Here is a 22985-nt window from a genome sequence, read left to right as displayed (position 1 = left end):
CAGACTGGGAAAAGGATTGATTGAATATGTCCGTAAACACACCAGCCAGCTGGTCTGCGCATGCTCTGAGGACGTTGCTGGGGATGCCGTCTGGGCCTGCAGCCCTGCAAGGGTTGACACGTTTAAATGTTTTTCTCACGTCGGCTGCAGTGAAGAAGAGCCCGCAGGTTTAGGTAGCAGGCCGTGTCAATGGCACTGTGTTGTCCTCAAAGCGAGCAAAGTTGTTTAGTCTGTCTGGGAGCAAGACATCCTGGTCTGCGATGGGGCTGGTTTTCCTTTTATAGTCCGTGAATGACTGTAGACCCTGCCACATCCCTCTCSTGTCGGAGCCGTTGGATTGCGACTCTAAACTTTGTCTCTATACTGACGCTTAGTTTGTTTGATTGCCTTATGGAGGCAATAGTATTTGCAAATGTACACAGCTTTTCCTTCTACATTAGCTTCAGTGAAATGTCTCCACACATCAGATAGTGTCCGTGGCATTTTCCTGTAAAGATTAGAAAAAAAATTGTAAAAATAAATAAAAATACAATTCCATGTACAGATAAATAGTTAAGCAGTTAGACTAAACAACTCATTTGCAAGATAAATGTTCTAAAATGAAACATGTATGGAAACAGGTGAATTAACACTCCTCAGTTAGCAGGCTCAAGCAAGCTAAAAACCACATGGTAGCAAAAACGAAATAGCAGAATTTGTTAACAGGTTAGAAAATATTTAAAAACACTTTGCTGTAGGCTACTATTTACTAGTTAACAAAAAATCATGCATGTCATATAAAATGTATTCACCCCACCCAGTGTTGTAATCAAAACTTACCAGAAAGCATGTAGTCCTTTGCTCAGACAGTGTAGTAGAGTGGGCTCAATAGCATCTCATTAGCGTGTAATATCTTGAGAATCAGCTGTACATGTGATGGAAGAATGCACTGTGCACACAGAGGGTTGCAATTCCATTGAATTGGGGATAGTTTAACCAAAATATGCCACAAGACCTAGAATTACCTTATGTGTATCCCACAAAAAAAAGGTCACCGTTATAAGTTATAAGTTAACTTTTTTGATGAATTTAAGCAAAATTCCCCAAATTTCAGGGCTTAACTTCCCAATGAAGATTTCCCCCCAAAATTGGGAAATTTACTGAAAAATSTCCAACCCTTTGCAACCCTAGTCTTGATTGTGATAATGGCTCGGGAAATAAGAGCGTTTTGTCTGCAAAATTAACAAAACAAGGCTGTGTCATTGCACAGCCATACATAGGCTTCTACAAGCAAGCATCACTGCTGAGGTTACTGCCTTACTGAAGATTGTGTTCTCGGGCTCATGCGGTGGAGGAGACCTTCGTGGGCTATACTCAGCCTTGTCTCAGGGTAGTAAGTTGGTGGTCTGTTGATATCCCTCTAGTGGTAGGGGGCTGTGCTTTGGCAAAGTGGGTGGGGTTATATCCTGCCTGGTTGGCCCTGTCACAGTGTCCCCCGTCTCAGACTATTGCAGCATACTGGAGGCTATGTGCCAGGGGGCTAGGGTCAGTCTGTTATATCTGGTGTAATTCTCCTGTCTTATCTGGTGTCCTGTGTACATTTAAGTATGCTCCCTCTAATTCTCTCTCCCTCCCCTCCCAGAGGACCTGAGCCCTAGGACCATGACTCAGGACAACCTGGCCTGATGACTCCTGGCTGTCCCCAGTCCACCTGGTCGTGCTGCTGCTCCAGGTTCAACTGTTCTGCCTGCGGATATTGAACCCCGAACTATTCACCGGACTTGCTACCTTGTCCCGGACCTGCTGTTCCCGACTCTCTCTCTCTCCCCCACACCTGCTTTCTCGACCTCTGAATGCTAACCATGAAAAGCCAACTGATGTATTCCTGAGGTACTGAACTGTTGTAACCTCTAGAAACATTGTGATTATTATTTCACCCTGCTTGTCATCTATGAATGTTTGAACATCTTGAAAAACAATCTGGCCTTAATAGCCAMGTACTCTTATAATCTCCACCCGGCACAGCCAGAAGAGGACTGGTCACCCCCCAGAGCCTTGTTCCTCTCTACGTTTCTTCCTTTCCCTGCCTTTCTAGGGAGWTTTTCCTAGCCCCTGTGCTTCTAAATCTGCATTGCTTGCTGTTTGGGGTTTTAGCCTGGGTTTCTGTATAAGCCCTTTTTGACATCTGCTGATGTAAAAAGGGCTTTATAAATAAATGTGATATAATTTAAACAGTTGATATTATGGTTTCAATAAATTCATCTTAAATGGAAATTGTTTTTTATTGAGGCAATTTAGCAATTAGGATTTGTTATCGGTATGATTCATTTGGCATTGTTGGGCACTGTTGGCATATAAATTAATGCGCACATTTTTCAGTTCAGCCCATGCGGGTACCATACCTATGATGAAGCAGGCAAGGTGAGACACATTAGATCTGATGTAGCTCCTGTAGCTAAGAAATAACTGAGAGTTTCTTAACAGCTGTGGAAATCATCTATGTTATGGGTCCTGGTACTCTATTTTGGGGTTGTAATGTGATATTAATGCCTTTGTCCTTTGACAGTGTGTGATTTATACAGGCTCTACTTTGATAACTACACATCTCTGTGTTTGGGGAGGACAGGAAAGCTTAAATGGATCGCTGGCACACACACATGCAAGCACCCACTCACCCTACAGTTTTAGGGGAGAAGAGGGGGAGTGTGCCCAATCTAATGGTTCCCAACATGGGTTAATACAAGAAAGGAGATGAAGTCAGATTTACTGAGTAATGGTGATACACTAGACCAGTTTTCCTATTATAGTCCCTATTCCCTCATCTCCTTCATGACGACACATAGYATAAGGCCTAGATGAAAGGTTAGAGGTTAAAGCGATATCACAGAGGACAAACCCTGAGAAGATAGGTTGAGGGCATTTTCCCAATAGACTTATCATACTGCTTTCACCTAACCTGGGTTCAGATCAATGTAAAAGATGGAGATGAGACTAAAGAAAGGGAATGAAGCAAAGTGGACAAGGATCTAGGAGARGAGGAAAGCAAACCTGGGGACCTCCTGGTCCTAGTGCTGACCTGTTTGAGGAGTAGCTCCAGTATCCAGCGGAGGTCCTTGTCCTCYGACTCTAAATGGCTCTGTTTGAAGTAGGCGCTCAGGAACGCTATAACYTCCACCAGCAACCTCTCATCCTCTACACACGCTGGACGCACCTGCACAAACCTACAGACAGAGAGAGGGAGACAGAATAATGGAGAATATGGATGATATCTTGAATTTTGGTGGACATACAACTGACCTGTAGAATTGATGACTACAGTAAAGCTGCTGAAAGTGCAGCATTGAATAATACAAAATAAAGGATTCATTTATTGCATAATTATACTGAAGAAAAATATAAAACGCAACAAGTGTTGGTCCCATGTTTGATGAGCTGGAATAAAAAGATCCCAGAAATTTTCCATAAGCACAAAAAGCTTATTTCTCTCAAATCTTGTGTACAAATTTGTTTACGTCCCTGTTAGTGAGCATTTCTCCTTTGCCAAGATTATCCATCCACCTGGACTGGTGTGGCATATCAAGAAGCTGATTAAACGGCATGATCATTACACAGGTGCACCTTGTGCTGGGAACAAAAAAAGACCACTCTAAAATGTGCACACAACACAATGCCACAGATGTCTCAAGTTTTAAGGGAGCGTGTAACTGACATGCTGACTGCAGAAAGGACCACCAGAGCTGTGGCTAGAGAATTTCATGTTCATTTCTCAACCATTTTAGAGAATTTGGCAGTACGTTCAACCGGCCTCACATCCGCAGACCACCATCACCTCATGTTTCAGCATGATAATGCATGGACCCATGTTTCAATGATCTGTACACAATTACTAGAAGCTGAAAATGTCCCAGTTCTTCCATGGCCTGCATATTCACCAGGCATGCCACCCATTGAGCATGTTTGGGATGCTCTGGATCGACGGCGTGTTACAGTTCCCGCCAATATCCAGCAACTTCGCACAGCCATTGAAGAGGAGTGGGACAACATTCCACAATCAACAGCCTGATCAACTATGTGAAGAAGATGTGTTGCGCTGCATGAAGCAAACTATGGTCACACAAGATACTGACTGGTTTCTGATCCACGCCCCTACTTTTTTWWAAATGTATCTGTGACCAACAGATGCATGTCTGTATTCCCAGTCATGTGAAATCCATACATGAGGGCCTAATGAATTTATTTAAATTGACTGATTTCCTTATATGAACTGTAACTCAGTAAAATATTTGAAATTGTTGCATCAATATAGATGGTCTTCTAGTGTGTGTGTGTGTGTGTGTGTACCTTGCTATGGCGGGCTGCCAGATGAGGGAACGGAGAGTGTCCCTGCAGCTGTGTGTGTGAGTGCCTGTGATGGCCATCCTGTCAATCAGCAGGTGGAGGCGGAGCCTGGAGAGTGCAGAGGTCACAGAGGCATGGCCTGCTGCCATGACGATGTCCTGGACGCAGTCCTGAAGGCCGCTGGGGAGGTGCGTTGCCCGTAACGACAGAACCTGTGACCCTGACAGGCTCAGATCACTGTGGAAACTAGAGGAAAACAAGACAGTATTTGTTATTTTTTCTGCAAGCAATCAAAGTTTCCCTTTAGGGTCAATATAGTACTCATCTTGTGCATGTGACCGGACCAGGAACAACTCAGGTCTAGTTATGTTATCTTGACCTTATCTTTTTGGCTGTGATGAGAATGAGTGAACACATTCCCGTTAAGAAACCACCTGGGAAAGAGTCGAAGGGGAGAGAAGAATGTGGCGTGTAATAATTGAGTCGTTCTGATTCTGAGTTGGATCAGAAGTTGTATTTCTACGGTGACAGGGGTGTCACATAAGAGCCCAATCACCCAGGCAGCACGGTGCCTTCCTAATTCTGTTCCCAGGTACTTTTGATGAGCCGTCTTCCAGACGTGCCTTGTCACTCCACACTTCCTGTGTCTGGGACAGCAGGGGATTGTGGGTAGTTCTGCATGACTCATCACTAAAAGGCTGTGTGGCAGCCTAGTTTACACCTGAGAACCAGAGGAGTAGCCTACGAAGCAGGTCTGAGGGGTTAGCAAGTTAACTTTGATCAACTTTGAGTTCAACTCGGGCTAACCGGTCATACAAAAGTGGCTCACCTTTTAGCCTGGTACATTTCTATGGCAACGAATCCTTCAGAACTAACCTGCTCCAGGGCGGGCTCTCTCACGGCTAACTTCACCTGCTCTGAATTAATCAGATTCCCTCCCTCTTGCAAAGATTGCGTCATCAACCCCATCATTTGAGGAAGACGACTGATTCAATATTTTATTAATCAAAAGTCTTTTGGGGTGTTAAAACATAGTAATGTTAAAATATATAACATTACACATAATGACAGAATGCATTTTAAACTTCACGCAATGTAGTCCTAACATTCTTTTATTATTAAAAATCTAATTTTATTTATCACTTACACATGGTTAGCAGATGTTAATGCGAGTGTAGCGAAATGCTTGTGCTTCTAGTTCTGACAGTACAGTAATATCTAACAATTCCCCAACAACTACCTAATACACACAAATCTAAAGGGGTGAATGAGAATATGTACATGTAAGTATATGGATGAGCGATGGCTGAGCGGCATAGGCAAGGTGCAATAGATGGTATAAAATACAGTATATACATGTGATATGAGTAATGTAAGATATGTAAACATTATTAAAGTGGCCTTATTTAGAGTGCATTGTATAAAGTGACTAGTAATCCATTTATTAAAGTGGCCAGTGATTGGGTCTCAATGTAGGCAGCAGCCTCTCTGAGTTAGTGATTGCTGTTTAGCAGTCTGAAGAAGCTGAACAACAAGCTGTTTTTCAGTCTCTTGGTCCCAGCTTTGGTGTACCTGTACCTTGCGGTTGAGGGCGGTGCATTTGCCGTACCAGGCTACGATACAGCCTGACGGGATGCTCTCGATTGTGAATCTGTAAAAGTTTGTCCAAAGCCCAAAGCCCTGACAAACCAAATTTCTTCAGCCTCCTGAGGTTGAAGAGGTACTGTTGCGCCTTCTTCACCACACTGTCTGTGTGAGTGGACCATTTCAGTTTGTCTGTGATGTGTACTCCCTCTGCTGTTTCCCGAAGTCCACGATCATCTCCTTTGATTTGTTGACGTTGAGTAAGAGGTTGTTTTCCTGACACCACACTCCGAGGGCCCTCACCTCCTCCCTGTAGGCTGTCTCGTCGTTGCTGGTAATCAAGCCCACGGCTGTTGTGTCGTCTGCAAACTTGATGATTGAGTTGGAGGCGTGCGTGGCCACGCAGTCGTGGGTGAACAGGAGTACAGGAGGGGGCTGAACATGCACCATTGTGTCGAGGGTCAGCGAAGATGTTGTTTCCTACCTTCACCACCTGGGGGCAGCCCGTCAGAAAGTCCAGGACCCAATTGCACAGGGCGGGGTTGAGACCCAGGGCCTCCTGATGAGCTTGGAGGGCACCAATGGTGTTGAATGCTGAGCTATAGTCAACGAACAGCATTCTTACATAGGTATTCCTTTTGCCCAGATGGGATAAGGCAGTGTGCAYTGTGATGGCGATTGCGTCATCTGTGGACCTGTTGGGGCGGAATGCAAACAGAAGTGGGAAGTGAGTGCTACAGGGCAGTAGTCATTTAGTTCAGTTATCTTTGCCTTCTTGGGTACAGGAACAATGGTGGCCATCTTGAAGCATGTGGGGACAACAGACTGGGATAGGGAGCGATTGAAAATGTCCGTAAACACACCAGCCAGCTAGTCCGGGCATGCTCTGAGGACTATTTAGTCATGCAAAAGTATTGATAGGAGTGGAGGGAAAAGGTGCTTGTATATTGATAAGCACACCAAAGACGGCATTAACGATAAGCAATAAAATCAAGGCGGCACTTTTAGAAGCCTATTTCACACAAGAGCCTACTGAATTTGCAAAATAACTTTTCTTTAATTTTGATTTCAGCACAAATTAAAGTGTGACTGACTTACCCATGGATTGAAGTTTCAGCAATGTCTCAATGATGAGTTCGGTGTTGGACTAGCCTTGTGTGGCATGCACGCACAGTTACCAGCCAGCTAGAGTTAACGGCAGGGGGGCGAGTAATATCCACTGTTGATGTACGGATAAAGACTGAGCTGGAATGTGAAGATAACTGAAGCTAGTTAGCTTTAGAAAACTCTGAGTAGATCTAGCTTGCTTCGTAGGARACCCCTCAGGACTGACTGATTCAAGCTAGCTACAGTATCTACATGAAGCACCTTGACATTACATTGAAAAAGAACTGTAGTACTCAGAATATTTTCTAACCAGACGAAGACGCAAAGGTTCATCTAAATAAAAATGTGAATAAACATACACGCACATACTCCTGGGTTCAAAAACCCTTTCAGCCTTGCTGTTTAGTCCAGGACTAAGCCTTAATCTGGGTCTGTGCCATGTGTTGTTCCACTTTAGATGAGGATGTGATTTTGTTTGATTAGAGAATGCTAATGAGCTGGGTATATGTCCAAATGAGTGTTTTTTAACCTAATTTAATATTCTGTGTATATATACAGTTGAAGTCGGAAGTTTACATACACTTAGCTTGGAGTCATCAAAACTCGTCTTTCAACCACTCCACAAATTTCTTGTTAACAAACTATAGTCTTGGCAAGTCGGTTAGGACATCTAGTCATTTGACAGACAGATTACTTCACTCATAATTCACTGTATCACAATTCCAGTGGGTCAGAAATGTACATATACTAACCCCAAACCGGCTGCGGGCGTGCGCCATTGTGCACTATCGTGCAGAAATGTATTTTACCCCCCCACACCAAACGCGATCACGACACACAGGTTAAAATATCAAAACAAACTCTGAACCAATGATATTCATTTGGGGACAGGTCGAAAAGCATTAAACATGTATGGCAATTTAGCTAGTTAGCTTGCACTTGCTAGCTAACTTTAATTTGTCCTATTTAGCTAGCTTGCTGTTGCTAGCTAATTTGTCCTGGGAAATAAACATTGAGTTGTTATTTTACCTGAAATGCACAAGGACCTCTACTCCGACAATTAATCCACACATAAAACAGCCAACCGAATCGTTTCTAGTCATCTCTTCTCCTTCCAGGCTTATATGGTGATTGGCATCTAAACTTTCATTGTATTACCACAACAACCGGCAACAAAGTTCGTCTTTCAATCACCCACGTGGGTATAACCAATGAGGAGATGGCACGTGGGTACCTGCTTCTATAAACCAATGAGGAGATGGGAGAGGCAGGACTTTTCAGCAAGATCTGCATCAGAAATAGGAATTACTTCTATTTAAGCCCTTGGCAATGACCGCTCGAGGGCGCGCGCGAGCAGTGTGGGGCAATAATTGAATAACATGGATTTCTAAATGTATTTGTGACGCTCGCGCACGTAACGTGTCCGGTCTGGTCAGCATGTAAGTTGACTGTGCCTTTAAACAGCTTGGGAAATTCCAGAAAATGTCCTGGCTTTAGAACTTCTGATTTTTATTTTTTTTCACCTTTATTTAACCAGGTAGGCTAGTTGAGAACAAGTTCTCATTTGCAACTGCGACCTGGCCAGATAAAGCATACAGTGTAACAGACAACAACACAGAGTTCCACATGGAGTAAACAATAAACAAGTCAATAACATGGTAAAAAAAGAGAATCTATATACAGTGTGCAAAGGCATGAGGAGGTAGGCAATAAATCGAATAATTACAATTTAGCAGATTAACACTGGAGTGATAAATCATCAGATGATCATGTGCAAGTAGAGATACTGGTGTGCAAAAGAGCAGAAAAGTAAATAAATAAAGCAGTATGGGGGTGAGGTAGGTAAATTCGGTGGGCTATATACAAATGGACTATGTACACTGCAGCGATCGGTAGCTGCTCGGATAGCAGATAGGCTAATTGACATCATTTGAGTCAATGGGGGTGTACCTGTGGATGTTTTCAAGGCCTACCTTCAAACCCAGTGCTCTTTTGCTTGACATCATGGGAAAATCAAAAGAAATCAGACAAGACCTCAGGAAAAAATGGTAGACCTCACAAGTCTGGTTCATCCTTGGGAGCAATTTCCAAATGCCTGAAGGTACCACGTTCATCTGTACAAACATTAGTACACAAGTATAAACGCCATGGACCACACAGCGTCAAACGCTCAGGAAGGAGACGCGTTTGTCTCCTAGAGATGAACGTTCTTGGTGTGAAAAGTGCAAATCAATCCCAGACACAGAAGGACCTTGTGAAGATGCTGGAGGAAACAGGTACAAAGGTATCTAAATCCACAGTAAAACAAGTCCTATATCGACATAGCCTGAAAGGCCGCTCAGCAAGGAAGAAGCCACTGCTCCAAAACCGTCATTAAAAAAACTGACTACGGTTTGCAACTGCCACTGGGGACAAAGATTGCACCTTTTGAGAAATGTCCTCTGGTCTGATGAAAACAAAAATAGAACTGTTTGGCCATACATGACCATCGTTATGTTTGGAGGAAAAAGGGGATGCTTGCAAGCCAAAGAACACCATCCAACCGTGAAGCACGGGGGTGGCAGCATCATGTTGTGGGGTGCTTTGCTGCAGGAGGGACTGATGCACTTCACAAAATAGATGCATCATGAGGGAGGAAAATTATGTGGATATATTGAAGCAACATCTCAATACATCAGTCAGGAAGTTAAAGCTTGGTTGCAAACGGGTCTTCCAAATGGACGATGACCCCTAGCAACTTCCAAAGTTGTTGACAAAATGCTTAAGGACAACAAAGTCAAGTATTGGAGTGGCCATCACAAAGCCCTGACCTCAATCCTATCGAAAATGTGTGGGCAGAACTGAAAAAAGCATGTGCGAGCAAGGACGCCTACAAACTTGACTCAGTTACACCAGCTCTGTCAGAGGAATGGGCCAAAATTCACCCAACATTTTGTGAAGGCTACCCGAAACGTTTGACTCAAGTTAAACAATTTAAAGGCAATGCTACCAAATACTAATTGAGTGTATGTAAACTTCTGACCCACTGGAATGTGATGAAATCTAGCAATAAAGCTTGAAATAAATCATTCTCTCTACTATTATTCTGACATTTCACATTCTTAAAATAAAAGTGGTGATCCTAACTGACCTAAAACAGGGAATTTTTACTAGGATTAAATGTCAGAAATTGTGAAAAACTGAGTTTAAATGTATTTGGCTAAGGTGTATGTAAACTTCCGACTTCAACTATATATTACTGTAAATATTGATCACATTCCTTGTGTATGATCATATATTTTGACATTGAATGTAAATATTGTGAACCTATGTTATAKATTTTTTACCTCCTGTTTCAGGATGTGATGTCACTGAGTACTGCCTCTATATATAGGACCTTCCACCCCCACCTGGGATATGGATGCCTGATGAAGACCTTAGGGTCGAAACGTTGTTATAAATATCACCTGAGAGCATGAGCAGCAGTGTGCGGCCTTTTCCTTTCTGATTTCTTTATAATTTTCTTTCTAATTTACTTTGATGCCAGTCTGCATTAAGACAGTGATAGTTTTGTGCATGATAGTGACACCTGAATTGATCCATTGTTTAGTTGTATACCTCTGGTGTGATTAGTTAAGTTAAAACAGGAACGGTGAGGCTTCCTCGTCTGTTGTCTGCATTAGGTTACATGACAAAAATGAAGACAGCTGAGGCGTCTGATCCATCACTTTAGCAGTCCAACAGAAACTGTCTGCAACTCTTCCCCAGAACGTTCTAGTAAACATTGTAGCTAGTGAACAATCTCAAATTAACGTCCTTGGTAAAATGAAGGTCAACAAAAACAAACTTGACATCCAAGGTACATAAGGTGTGACGTGATGACATCACTTACTCGGCGACATCACTGCGGATCCCACGGAGCTGCTCCAAGAGGTTATCTATCCCAGAATGCCATGCGGTGTTCCAGGCCAGCTGCAGGGTCTCCTTAGCGGGGGTCAGGGAGAGGAGGTCAGAGTAGGGGGGCAGGACGGAGCAGTAGGGGCTCACCGCATGGTGGGACGCGGCCTGGAACGGTAGGCTGTACCTATGGAGGGAGAGGAGGGGGAGTGAGCAGGGGGAGAGAGAGGAGGGTAGAGCATGTAGTTACTAGATATAACACCATTCATATGTAAATAGACAGACTGACATCAATATAAAAAGTAAATATTGGTGACTATCAATAAAGTTAGGCTACTTCATTACCTTCGTATGACGGACACAGGGAGAGAGAATGGTGAGAGAGCCACGTCGGAGCTGGAATTTTCCGACCTGATTAGGTAAAACAATAAAATGCTTTACCACACCGTGGCTCTGTAGGAAATAGTGCTAAAATCAAAAGCAAACAAATTAATTCAGATGAGAGCGGGAAGAACACATACCACACTTCTACTGTGGCAATCTCATCAAAGAGCAGCAGACACATCAACACAGCCGCCTCACGAACATCCCCTTTGTTCTCCTTGACAAGCAATGAAGCTAACAGGATAAACAAACAATTAGAAAACGTTCAGTGATTAGCGGTGGTGAACGTACACTCAGTTGATTCCAGTGAGGGTTTAGCTATGTGATTGTTTAACCTTGTGAAGGCCTTTGAGAGGTGCAACAGAATGTGTTTACCAATGTGAACGTCTAGGTCCTGTGAACATACCTCTAAAACTGTACAACGTAATGCCTAAATTGAATGAGTTGTGATGTGAATGAACCCCAGGGCAGTGTTAAACTGTTCAAACGTTACTCGCTGAGTTGTAATGCAAACTTATCCCTCAGCTGGGCAACGAAATGTGTTTAGCTGTGCCCGAGTGAATGAGTTGTGTGTGAACGTCACTCAGAGCAGTGTGATAGCGTTGGACTGTGATGGTTGCTAAATGAGTTGTGTTGGGAACGTACCCCTGAGCAAAGTGATGAGGAGGGGGTTCTTCTCAGCCAGAAGATGCCTCAGGGAGGGGTCTGCATACACCAGCTTTCTCAGAATACACACACACGGCTCCAACAGGCAGTCCATGCTCTGGAGGAAGAACACACACGTGTTAACACAGCGAACATAGACAAACATACACATTCATATGCAAGCTGATCTGTGAGGTCTTTTCACCTTCCTGTGGCCGTTCACACTCTCTGTGATGAAGCAGATCACTTTATCTGTTACACCAAGACTCTTCAACACTGGGTGCATTGCTGTTTCTGTGGAGAAAATAGATTGAAAGTAATAACTTAATAGGCCTATCAATAATACAAATGAAGTGTTGTCTGCCTAACAATGCTAGACCCTAAGAATACATGGAATTTGCATATTTTTCCTTTCTCAAGTTACTTCCATTATTTATCCTAAACATATGGTGGTGGGTAGAAGCATACGCCTTTGCAAAAACATGTCAAGCTTTTCTTTGTGTGACTATTCGCACAAAACGTTTATATTTTCCTCAACTTTATTTTCTTTGCAAAKCATTTTGATGTTCTAGGTCAACACTAACAAAGCTTAGGAGAGTTATGTCTAGTGTTATGCCCTTTTCCCCAAAAAATATTTTTTGATCGACATATCCCTTGCTAATCCTAAATGCATTGTGTGGAGGATATGAAGCGCTACATCACCCTGTAGGACGACAGCCAGTTGTTCTGCTGCTGACCTCCTGAGGGTCAGGTCAACAGTGTCAGAGGTCAAGATGCTGAACAGCTTCTCCACTGACTCCACCTATGGTTATAAAGAAATAAACAACTAACAGTAAGAACAATTTAACCCAGTGGTACACTACATGATTTGGCCCCGATTTAGTGGGCCCAGACATGTTTTTCTTTTGAGATGGGAAAGAAAAATCCCCATGTCGTTGCCTACTCGGGGGGAGACATCACCGACGCTCGTTTGATGTGAGCGAGTCAGACACGCCATCGGAGGGCTACTGATCCCGTCTTCGAGTAGTCCCAGACGTACCGATATTTTCAAACATACTTGATTATATSGGCACAAAATCTGCAATGCTCTTGTAGTGTGAGATTTGCAACGACAAGTTTTAAGAATGTGATCAGCAAATAGCCAATGAGCTTGCTAAAGAGCCTGCTTAGAGCCACAGCTCGTTCTYGCTACATTAACAATCTAATCCAGGGCCATGCACAGGGGGCATGTGCTCAAAAATAAAATGAATATCTCGAAATTCATAACACACCAAATGCCTCTGTAGCAAAAACATATATATATATTTTTTAGCAAGCATTTTTTATTTATTTATGCAACATGTAAAATAGGGACCTTGAAGCCACACCTATGTGGAGCGCAGGTCAGGTACATGTACGCACTTGAAACAGCAAGACAGAGAAACAACACACAAATAAAGACAATGAAGAAATCGACAAAACTGGTAAATAGAATGAAATAAACCAAAGCTTCTTGATCATATGTGTTACAGTTTTTTAGCTCTCCAAACAACGTTTCCACTTTGAGAACGAGAATGGTGTGAATGTAATAATATATTGTCTGAATGAACAGAAATGACCGCAACCAAACATTGTAGATTACTTGGTGAATTGAGGAGATTAATGATAACATCAAGACTAAATATATATGTGATACGTACGGGAATTGGTCAGCATTAACAGCCAATTGATATAAAGAAACAATGAGTGCACATGAATTGGCGGGGGTCAGCGGACATTCTTGGAGAGAGACCAGCCTAGCGCATCTTTGCCACACAACAACACTCACTCATCATCACAAATTGTAAACTAGCTACACTATATGCATAGTCTATGCACAGTCACTTCACCCCTACCTACATGTACAAATTACCTCGACTAACCTGTACCCCCCCGCACACTGACTCGGTACCGGTACCCCCTGTATATAGCCTCGTTATTGTTATTTTATTGTGTTACTTTTTATTTTATTTAGCAAATCTTTTAAATCTAGGGCTTGTAAGTAAGCATTTCACAGTAAGGTCTACTACACCTGTTGTATTCGGCACATGTGACAAATAACCATTCATTTGATATATATATACACAATAGTATGTGGACACCCCTTCAAATGAGTAGATTCTGCTATTTCATCCACACCCGTTGCTGACAGGTGTATAAAATTGAGCACACAGCCATGCAATCTCCATAAACAAACATTGGCAGTAGAATGCCCTTACTGAAGAGCTCAGTGACTTTCAACGTGGCACCGTCATAGGATGCCACCTTTCCATCAAGTCAGTTAGTCAAATTTCTGCCCTGCTAGAGTTGCCCCGGTCAACTGTAAGTACTGTTATTATGAAGTGGAAACATCTAGGAGCAGCAATGGCTCAGCTGTGAAGTGGTAGGCCACACAAGCTCACAGAACGGAACCGCAGAGTGCTGGAGCGCATAGCGCGTAAAAATAGTCTGTCCTCAGTCGCAACACTCACTAACGAGGTCCAAACGGCCTCTGGAAGAACTGTTCGTTGGGAACTTCATGAAATGGGTTTCCATGGCAGAGCAGCCGCACACAAGCCTAAGATGACCATGCGCAATACCAAGGGTCGGCTGGAGCTGTGTAAAACTCGCTGCCATTGGACTTCGGAGCAGTGGAAACGCATTCTCTGGAGAGATGAATCACACTTCACCATCTGGCAGTCCGATGGACGAATCTGTGTTTCGCGGATGCCAGGAGAACACCACCTGACCCAATGCATAGTGCCAACTGTAAAGTTTGGTGGAGGAGGAATAATGGTCTGGGCTGTTTTTCATGGTTCGGCCTAGGCAACTTAGTTCCAGTGAAGGGAAATCTTAATGCTACTGCATGCAATGACATTCTAGACGATTCTGTGCTTCCAACTTTGTGGCAACAGTTTGGGGAAGGCCCTTTCCTGTTTCAGCATGACAATACCCCTATGCACAAACCGAGGTCCATACAGAAATTGTTTGTCGAGATCGGTATGGAAGAACTTGACTGMCCTGCAGAGCCCTGACCTCAACCCCATCGAACACCTTTGGGATAAATGGGAACGCCAACTGCGAGCCAGGCCTAATCACCCAACATCAGTACCCGACCTCACTAATGCTCTTGTGGCTGAATGGAAGCAAGTCCCCGCAGCAATGTTCCAACATCTAGTGGAGGCTGTTATAGCAGCAAAGGCGTGGACCAACTCCATATTAATGCCTATGATTTTGGAATGAGATGTTTGACGAGCAGGTGTCCACATGCACTACATTACAAAAAGTAGTTGCAGTGCCGCCTAAAGACATGAATTACATCAGAAAAGAGGGTGGGCTATCAGCTGATCATTGATGTTGATTGATTTAAATCTGCTAGTTAGATTTATTTTATTGATTCCGATTTACCTCTTTCTGCCTCTCTCTGCTGTGCATATCAGCCAACCAGACCAAAATACTGATGATATAGGCTAAATCAAGTGTCATCAAGTGTTAATCAAATGTTATGCTGCTGTGGCAGTACTGTTGATATTTAAACTAGGTAGATAGCTACACACACACACGACCAGTGACCGCAACTCTCAAGCCATGCATGTTTCCATACTGGGCACATGCAATATCCGTACAGGGCAGACTGGGAAATAGGCACAACCGGGAGCGCGCAAGCTAGGTACAGGGCAGATCAACAGGCTCAAACAATGGACGGGGTAGGTGGTGGCGAACTTGACGACGACTTGCAGGCAGTGGGTTCCGAACAACAATGACACTTTCTTCCGTACTTTTTTGTATCATTTTGGCYGAAATCACACAAAAGGGCCCTTTGGAGACTGGAAGGGCAAAATGGCATTCGGTCTGCACAGGTAGAGCCCTATCTGGGCACTGCCTGATCGAATCACATCACACTGTTTTGGTGAGACAATGTGGTGGTATGGAGAATCCTCACGAGCAAGTGAATAATGTTGTGTAAGACCCCCTGTCTGCGCCAGATCGTTTAGTGTGCGCACCACTACGTTGGCAAGACAAAAAAAATACATGAAAGACGGTAGTTTAATGTGAGATGCTGAGCGATGTTAAGATTTTGAAAGTCGTGTAGTGTACACTCTGCACTCTGTCACATAACTATACCTCTTTACTTGCATCGGGATAAAAGGCCAACGTTGTCTGTATGTCGCTGCCCGTCTATCCTTACCTTGAGGAAGGACTTGTCGCTGCTGTCCAGGTTGATGTCCAGTGCATTGTTGAGACAGAAGAGGGAGGGGAGAGAGGAGAGGACAGGACCCTCCAGGGTTGGTCTGACTGTAGTAGCCCCCTCTACACTGGTCAGGTGGGGAAGAAGGTGTTGGACTGCTGCAGCTCGGACCCTGCAATCACACCAAATACTCAGAGGTATGGGACTGTAGGTCATCAATCAATCAAGCTATTAATTAATCGATATAGCAACAGTGTTTTACCTGGGATTTTATTTAGCAGCGGCAAAGTAATTCCCTTAAATTATACATATTTTGCCATGGGGCTGAGAGAAAAATGGCAGTTTCAAAGCTAATTTCCTATAATTCTATATATTTTGCCATGGGGWGGAGAGAACATTTTACAGTTTTAAAGCAAGTTTCCTGCAATTCTACACATTTTGTCAGGGGCTGAGAGAAATGTGGAGTTTTAAAGCTAGTTTCCTGCTATTCTCCACATTTTCCCATGGCTTATGCCGTGTTCGTATGCCATCAAACATTTGAAAAAAATCTGCAGTTAAATGCTGCTAAATGCATAGAGGGGAAAATCTGATCAAGCATTCAAATAATCAATCTCTGTCTTTTCTCTCTCTGTTCTTTCTGTGTCTATGAATCAGTCAAAGATACAGGACTTTCATATACAACTAATACATCCTCCATACAACACTGAGGAGCTAACTGAGTACACAGCACAATAAAGAGAGTAACTATACATATTCATACAACAGCAGTATAGACAGACAGGGACTGTGTGGAGAAGATGGCTGTTTTCCATAACCATTACAAAGAGCCCCCAGCCAGAGACAGAGTTGATGAGTCCATCAGCTTATAACAAGTGACAGGAGTAATATGCCCATCAACATCAACACACAGTGTTGGAAAGCAGAATAGCTAAACACTGAGACAGTTGTCTGGTTTTACAACGCCCTCGAGAGTCAATGTCAAATTCAGTTGACAGCTTCAAAAAGTAAAGACACACACTCAAACAAATTTGCCTTTTTCCTCACATGCACACGTGCACCAGAGTATGTGAGCGGAGCAGAGCGGAGCTGGACCGGAGCTAGGACCGGAGCTAAGAGCTGGAGCGCTCACTTCACCAGCTCAGGGGATGCCAGGCCCAACACGCATTTGTAGTCTACTTGTGTGCTGCTGTAGCCCCTTGCTTTAGCTATTGTCATGGAGTTCACTAAATATTTTCATAAAGAAACTGATAAAACACACAGGTGCAAAATCAAGGTGACTTACAAAGATGACGACCAAGAGAGGGAGTGTGGTGATGTAGTGTCCACAACTAAGTAATCATTGTGGAATCTGAAAAGACACGTATCCCAAAAGCATGATGGAGTACTTACTACGCGCACGTTAAAAGAAAAGAACGAGGTGGGTAGATAACTGAGTGTGTCATTGTAGCAAAGTATTTATGAACCAAAAAATCTGCTCTTAAACGTTTCGTTCATTTTTTGTTATATTATCTATAGGCCATAATTGATTTTGGCACAATAAGGCCTGGCATATTCCCACGTTCAAGGAGCTTCCCGCTTTGATTGGGTTATTTTGCTTACAAACCTTTAGGCCTACCTATAGAAAAATAAAACAACTCTGCATCTCTGCCCAGCCTGGCAAGAGGGGCCAAAAGGGTGTTTAACATCCCCGGTGGCTCTGTGAAGAAGATATTCTCCGCTGCTGGCCTGCACTCCAGGCACCATCGCCTGAGCCTGAAGCCATAGACTGGCCAAAACGTATGTTTCTCAAATTGAATTCAAAGGCACTAATAAGTCATTTTTCATTTCATTTGTATTTAATTCTAAGTAAGTCACAGCCTATTTGCACAATTTATAGACTATAATGATTTAATACAATGAAATGTTGTTTAAATGCTGAGGGCTTTATGTCCCTACTAGCCTATTGGGTCAAACTCGCAAATGCTTCAAAATGTATTTCTTTGAAGGCTATAGCCATGAAATAATTGAAAGAACATAGCCAAAATAATTTATTTCCGTTCCTTCTTAGGCTCCCTGTCTGGCTCCTGACCTATTTACAGTGTTTATATGCTGTTTAATATAACATGTAGCCTATTGGAAATGTGTGATTCTTACATTCACCTTTTCATGTTTATTCAAATACTTTTCATTCAAATCATATGGTTTGGTTTCAATACTTAAAACCCTTATGGTAAGTCCATGTCATCACAAAAATAGATGGGTTTTGGTTAAACTGTGATTTTAATGAATGGAGCGAATTTGGAGTGGCAGTCTTTCAGTGCGCAAGCACCGCTCCATGAGCGATGAGCGTGATTTCCAACCGCTCAAATACTCTGGCGTGCACGCACACACACACATAGAAATCATCTAGGGTAAACTGTTGGAATCATAGAAATAGAATAATAATTCTAAATGTATGGGTGGAATACAACGGGCACTTGGAATGCAGTTTTGTTTGGCAAGACAAGGGAGGAGATGGTTGTGACAAAGTAGGAACCAAAGTGTTGGTAAGTGTTTTCCATGAGACCCTAATTAGATTGAAATAGGCACATTCCACAAACAATGCTGCTGTGCTCCACCACTGGTACCGCCCTGTATTAGAGCAAAAGTTTGCAAGCAAGATTTGCCAAATCTCAGCGGAGTTAGTTAGCCAGCTAGCTAGCTAGCGATTAGCATTAAGGGCTAACTCACGTTTTTTGGGGGCACAACAACTAACTAGTAAAATATGTAGATGCAAAGTGGAAAGCTGCGTCGTTCTTGTTTGGAAAAATCATTTGACTGCATGCTGTTATTTGGTCAATGCACTTAGAGAATCTCGAGTTCAAGGAACTGCATGCTTGAGTGACAGGGGGGAGGGCTTCGTGTGGGGTTGGGAAACGGCCAAAAGAGGAGAGATGGAGAGAAAACTCTGTCAAGTCGAGYAAAAAATCAAAAGTTAAAAAAAATGGAAGTTAGACGGCTAAATGCAAATTTCAATACTGCAATTTCGATTAAAATGTGATTAATCGTGCAGCCCTACCACACACAAACACAGAGAAACAGTCCCCTACTACACAGACACGCTCACTTACTCCGGCTCCTTAGTGAAGAGTAGTCGTAGCGCAGCTCTCAACTTGGCTGTGTTTGGAAACACGCCGTCTCTCACCTCGTTTGACACTTCACTTATCAGAAGAACACAGTTTCCCAGCGCATCCTCTGTGCCTGCGTAACTCTACACACACACACACACACACACACACACACACACACACACACACACACACACACACAGTAAGGTCTGGGAATTCCAGCTGAGCACAACAGTAAATAAATATGCATCACCGTGATTAGAGAATGTTTCATCTGGTTTCTACTGACGTGACAGGCTCAGAGACGAAAGGCTGCAAATTAAATCAAACTTGACGACCTTGTCAAGAGTCCATGCATATTCAGGTTCAATTGTCTGGATTTCAGTTGCTTCAAACACCAACGTTTAATAAAAAGCTTTTTTTTTTGGTAAAAACTGTTACAATATCACAGAATATGCAAATGAGCAGATAACTAAATATTGCTTGGCAGCAGCTCCATATGGTGCACTGTACTCAGAAGGATGCAAGACGTTTCACTATGATTGTTATTTTCTGAAAAAGTGCAATTCCACTAAGGCATTTTCCCTTCCAAAGTACTAKATAAAAAGGTAAAAATTGTATTTCKCTTCATGAGCACTCAATGTGTATAACCAATGTATGCCAAACATTGAGTGTGTGTGGTGTGTGTAGAGTACCTGTAATATGGGGATGACTGGGTAAAGTGCCTGGTTGAACCTGTCCCATGTTGATGCTGTCATCATTAATGGGCACTTCAGCAGGAAGAGCAGAATATCCTTGGCAGCAGAGTTTACCTATAGATCACACATCAACTCCTGAACCCACAGCAGGCAGTATAACAAAACGTCTCTTCCACAAGCCAGCCAACTGTTTCTTGTCCATTTATCCTTCATTTAGCCATTGAGAATAAATTGTGTTTTGCAATAATGACCTTTTAAAAAAGTGGTTCAGTGCTGTATGTCTAGAGCAACATCTACACATTGTCAACATTTTATATGACCTTAGACAAACCCTTGAGAAGCAGATTGATTTGTCACTAAACAACACATGCGTGTGCACACATACTACCTTCCCAATTGGGTCCTGGAGTCCAAATGCACTGATCTGGTAGAGGACTTTGGGGTGAAGGAGGAAATTAACCCCACTACAGACTGACGACACGGGCTTGACCACATTCTGAACCCCAAGACACTCCTAAGGGGTCAAAAGTGAACAACATGCTTACCAGATGACCTCGCATGAAGAGGTGAGAGGTCAAAAGCATTAGCAATGTTATGATATCGTTGTCCTACCAAACATCTGTTAAGTGCCAGCATTACCAGATTACCGATCGTATTGAATAGATCTCTATGGGTTGACCTCACCTTGACTACATTGAGAGTGCAGGTGTAGGTCTCAGTCTTCACAGGGAGGAGGGGATGGGTCAGAAGCTTCAGTAGAACCCTCTGGCTCTCTGTCTGGAGCAGCGGACTGGCCTGCTCAAACTTCCACCTTATGATACAACCACAAATAAGACAATGTGTTAATGAATTTTTTATTTTTTTATTTCACCTTTATTTAACCAGGTAGGCTAGTTGAGAACAAGTTCTCATTTACAACTGCGACCTGGCCAAGATAAAGCATAGCAGTGTGAACAGACAACAACACAGAGTTACACATGGAGTAAACAATAAACAAGTCAATAACACAGTAGGAAAATAAATACAATGAATCCATTCATCGAATGAGTTGAGCAGTATTTATCTTACAGAAAGGGGACTTCTCACTCTACCATAAATAGAAGTAGTAGTAGTAATAGATAACTTACAAGTAGGAGCAGATGTGGATGCACTCCTTGACAATGGGTAGGTGTTGGTGGTATGGAAAACCATCTATGGCCTGGTCTGCCAGCTCCAGTAACTCAAGCCAGTTCTTATCTCCCTGTGGAGGAATAGAAACAAACTCCTTAACATTGTACTCTGGTGCAACAGTAAAACATGTAAGCTCAGTCTTTTTTGTAATATCTACATTATCTTCCAGCAAAAACACCCATATCTTACTATTTTACAAAAGATTCTCCTCTTCCAGGAGAATCACACCTATTCCTTCCAGATCCTCTCATGGTTTTTGGTTGCACCTGGTATTACGTTGGTTGAGCACCTACTACTCCTTTCCAAACGAGCCTCGTCTATCTCAGTACCTGTTGCTGCGTCTCCTTAAGAAACATGCAGGTGGACTCCATCCAGAGAGCAGCACGGCTGGTCCTCCTGTAGAGGTCATGGCCTTCAGGGTTCACCTGCTCCAGGTAGGCCACCGCAGCCTCCGCCATGCTGGGATAGGCCAAGCTGAAGGGCCGGTCCAGACACAGAGACAAGAGGACTGCCACAGCACTCTCCGGGAGATGACCACTGGCCTGGAGAGGAGAAACGTATCTGTTTGGTTAGGGTTAGTCATGCAGCTCAAAAAGTACTGTGACAAAAAATAACAAAGACACCTTCTCCAGGGGCAGGATGGTCTGCAGCAGTCTGATGGTGAAGACGGCAGTGGCTACGTAGGCCAGTCTGTGCTGGACCAATGAACTCTCAGGACAGTCTGAGGAACAGCTCTCATGATAGGTCATGATGTCACCCAGTGTCTCCATGGTAATCTTCAGCTTCTCCCTCTGAAAACAACACAAACACAAATCATAATCAATCATCAATCATGAACCCTCTCCCTGTAAAACGCAAGCCAAGAACAGCACAGACACCAGCAGAGGGCAGCAGAAACCCAGGCCAGAATAAACAGTCTTAGGGGAGCCCTGAAGAAGCCTGGCAGTGACACAGCAAGCTATTCTCCAGCTAAAGATGACAAAACAGCTTGGACCCTGGGCTGCTCGGGGGTCCTATTAAACCAGCTGGGGGAGAGGAGGACAAGAGAGGGCCTTGGCTTGACAAGAGTATACATCTCCTTACAGAGAAGCAGGCACTCTTAACAGGATACAAATAACAAATGACTCTACATGGTCAAATCTGTATGAGTATGTTGTGACTGAAAGAACAGTACAGGATTCTAACTATTTACTGTTCAGTAACCTCCAGCACACACACAGCAGAGGAAAAATCTGAAATGTGTCACTTTTCATGCATGTTGCAGAATGACATCATGTTCATTATACACTCACTGTGGCAAATGTGTAATATATAAGTACATTTGTGCTCTGCTTATCTTCACTGCGAGTCTGCTAGCTAATGTCTGCTAGCTAGTGCCAGTGGATCAGTAAGTATTCAGATATTAATACTGCGGGGTGTTGTGACTTGCCAGCTCCATCCCCACCAGGCTGGTGTCGTCCCAGACCAGATCACACACACCGTCTCTCAGCAGGACCACCGCCTCACACAGCAGCTCACACACACCCCGGAACACACGCACGCCGTCTGGGGGAGATAACACTTTTGTTAATTAATAATGTTGGCTGAAAAATCTTCACATAGTCGGAGAGAGAGAACACACATTGTTCAAACACACAGGCAAGAAAATCTCTCACTCCTACCTGTCCTGAGCAGTGGTATGGCATGCTCCATGGTGGCCACAGTAAACTGGGCCAGGCTGAGCTGCTGGAGCTGCAGTTCGAGCACGTCCTCCACCCCCAGATCAGGCAGCTCTAGTTGGGCTGCGTCTGCAGGCGAGGGAGCGGTCTGCCTGGAGGCCTGAGCGGCAGCTCCACCTCTCTGAGAGCTATTGCTGCTGAGAGGCAAGCGGTAAAAAAATGAGTAAATTAGAAATGTCCGGACTGACTGTAAAAATAACATCAACAACCACAC

The 22985-nt window shown here is 43.4% G+C and overlaps 1 protein-coding gene across 4 annotated transcripts in view; it reads right to left on the bottom strand.

Annotated features, from left to right (window-relative positions):
• rttn (rotatin) overlaps positions 1–22985 on the bottom strand; it is a 59496-nt gene that overhangs the window by 23407 nt on the left and 13104 nt on the right. For 2 of the 4 annotated variants that reach the window (XM_024000095.1, XM_024000098.1), the window contains exons 9-26: positions 22715–22908; positions 22483–22598; positions 21677–21844; positions 21383–21595; positions 21011–21123; positions 20568–20694; positions 20272–20397; positions 19881–19997; positions 19189–19328; positions 16100–16271; positions 12616–12715; positions 12119–12207; positions 11914–12031; positions 11406–11502; positions 11230–11295; positions 10880–11071; positions 4321–4563; positions 3056–3200 (exon numbers count right to left, since the gene is read on the bottom strand). In XM_024000095.1, the coding sequence (XP_023855863.1) occupies positions 3056–3200; positions 4321–4563; positions 10880–11071; positions 11230–11295; positions 11406–11502; positions 11914–12031; positions 12119–12207; positions 12616–12715; positions 16100–16271; positions 19189–19328; positions 19881–19997; positions 20272–20397; positions 20568–20694; positions 21011–21123; positions 21383–21595; positions 21677–21844; positions 22483–22598; positions 22715–22908 (2536 nt within the window). The remainder of the gene's footprint in view (positions 1–3055; positions 3201–4320; positions 4564–10879; positions 11072–11229; positions 11296–11405; positions 11503–11913; positions 12032–12118; positions 12208–12615; positions 12716–16099; positions 16272–19188; positions 19329–19880; positions 19998–20271; positions 20398–20567; positions 20695–21010; positions 21124–21382; positions 21596–21676; positions 21845–22482; positions 22599–22714; positions 22909–22985) is intronic. The other 2 variants (XM_024000096.1, XM_024000099.1) reach the window with 1 other exon arrangement.

This window comes from Salvelinus sp. IW2-2015, linkage group LG14 (genome assembly GCF_002910315.2).
Source record: "Salvelinus sp. IW2-2015 linkage group LG14, ASM291031v2, whole genome shotgun sequence".
NCBI classification, from domain to species: Eukaryota; Metazoa; Chordata; class Actinopteri; order Salmoniformes; family Salmonidae; genus Salvelinus; species Salvelinus sp. IW2-2015.
The sequence above is the reverse complement of the archived record's forward strand: the minus strand, read 5'-3'. Positions and strand labels throughout refer to the sequence as shown.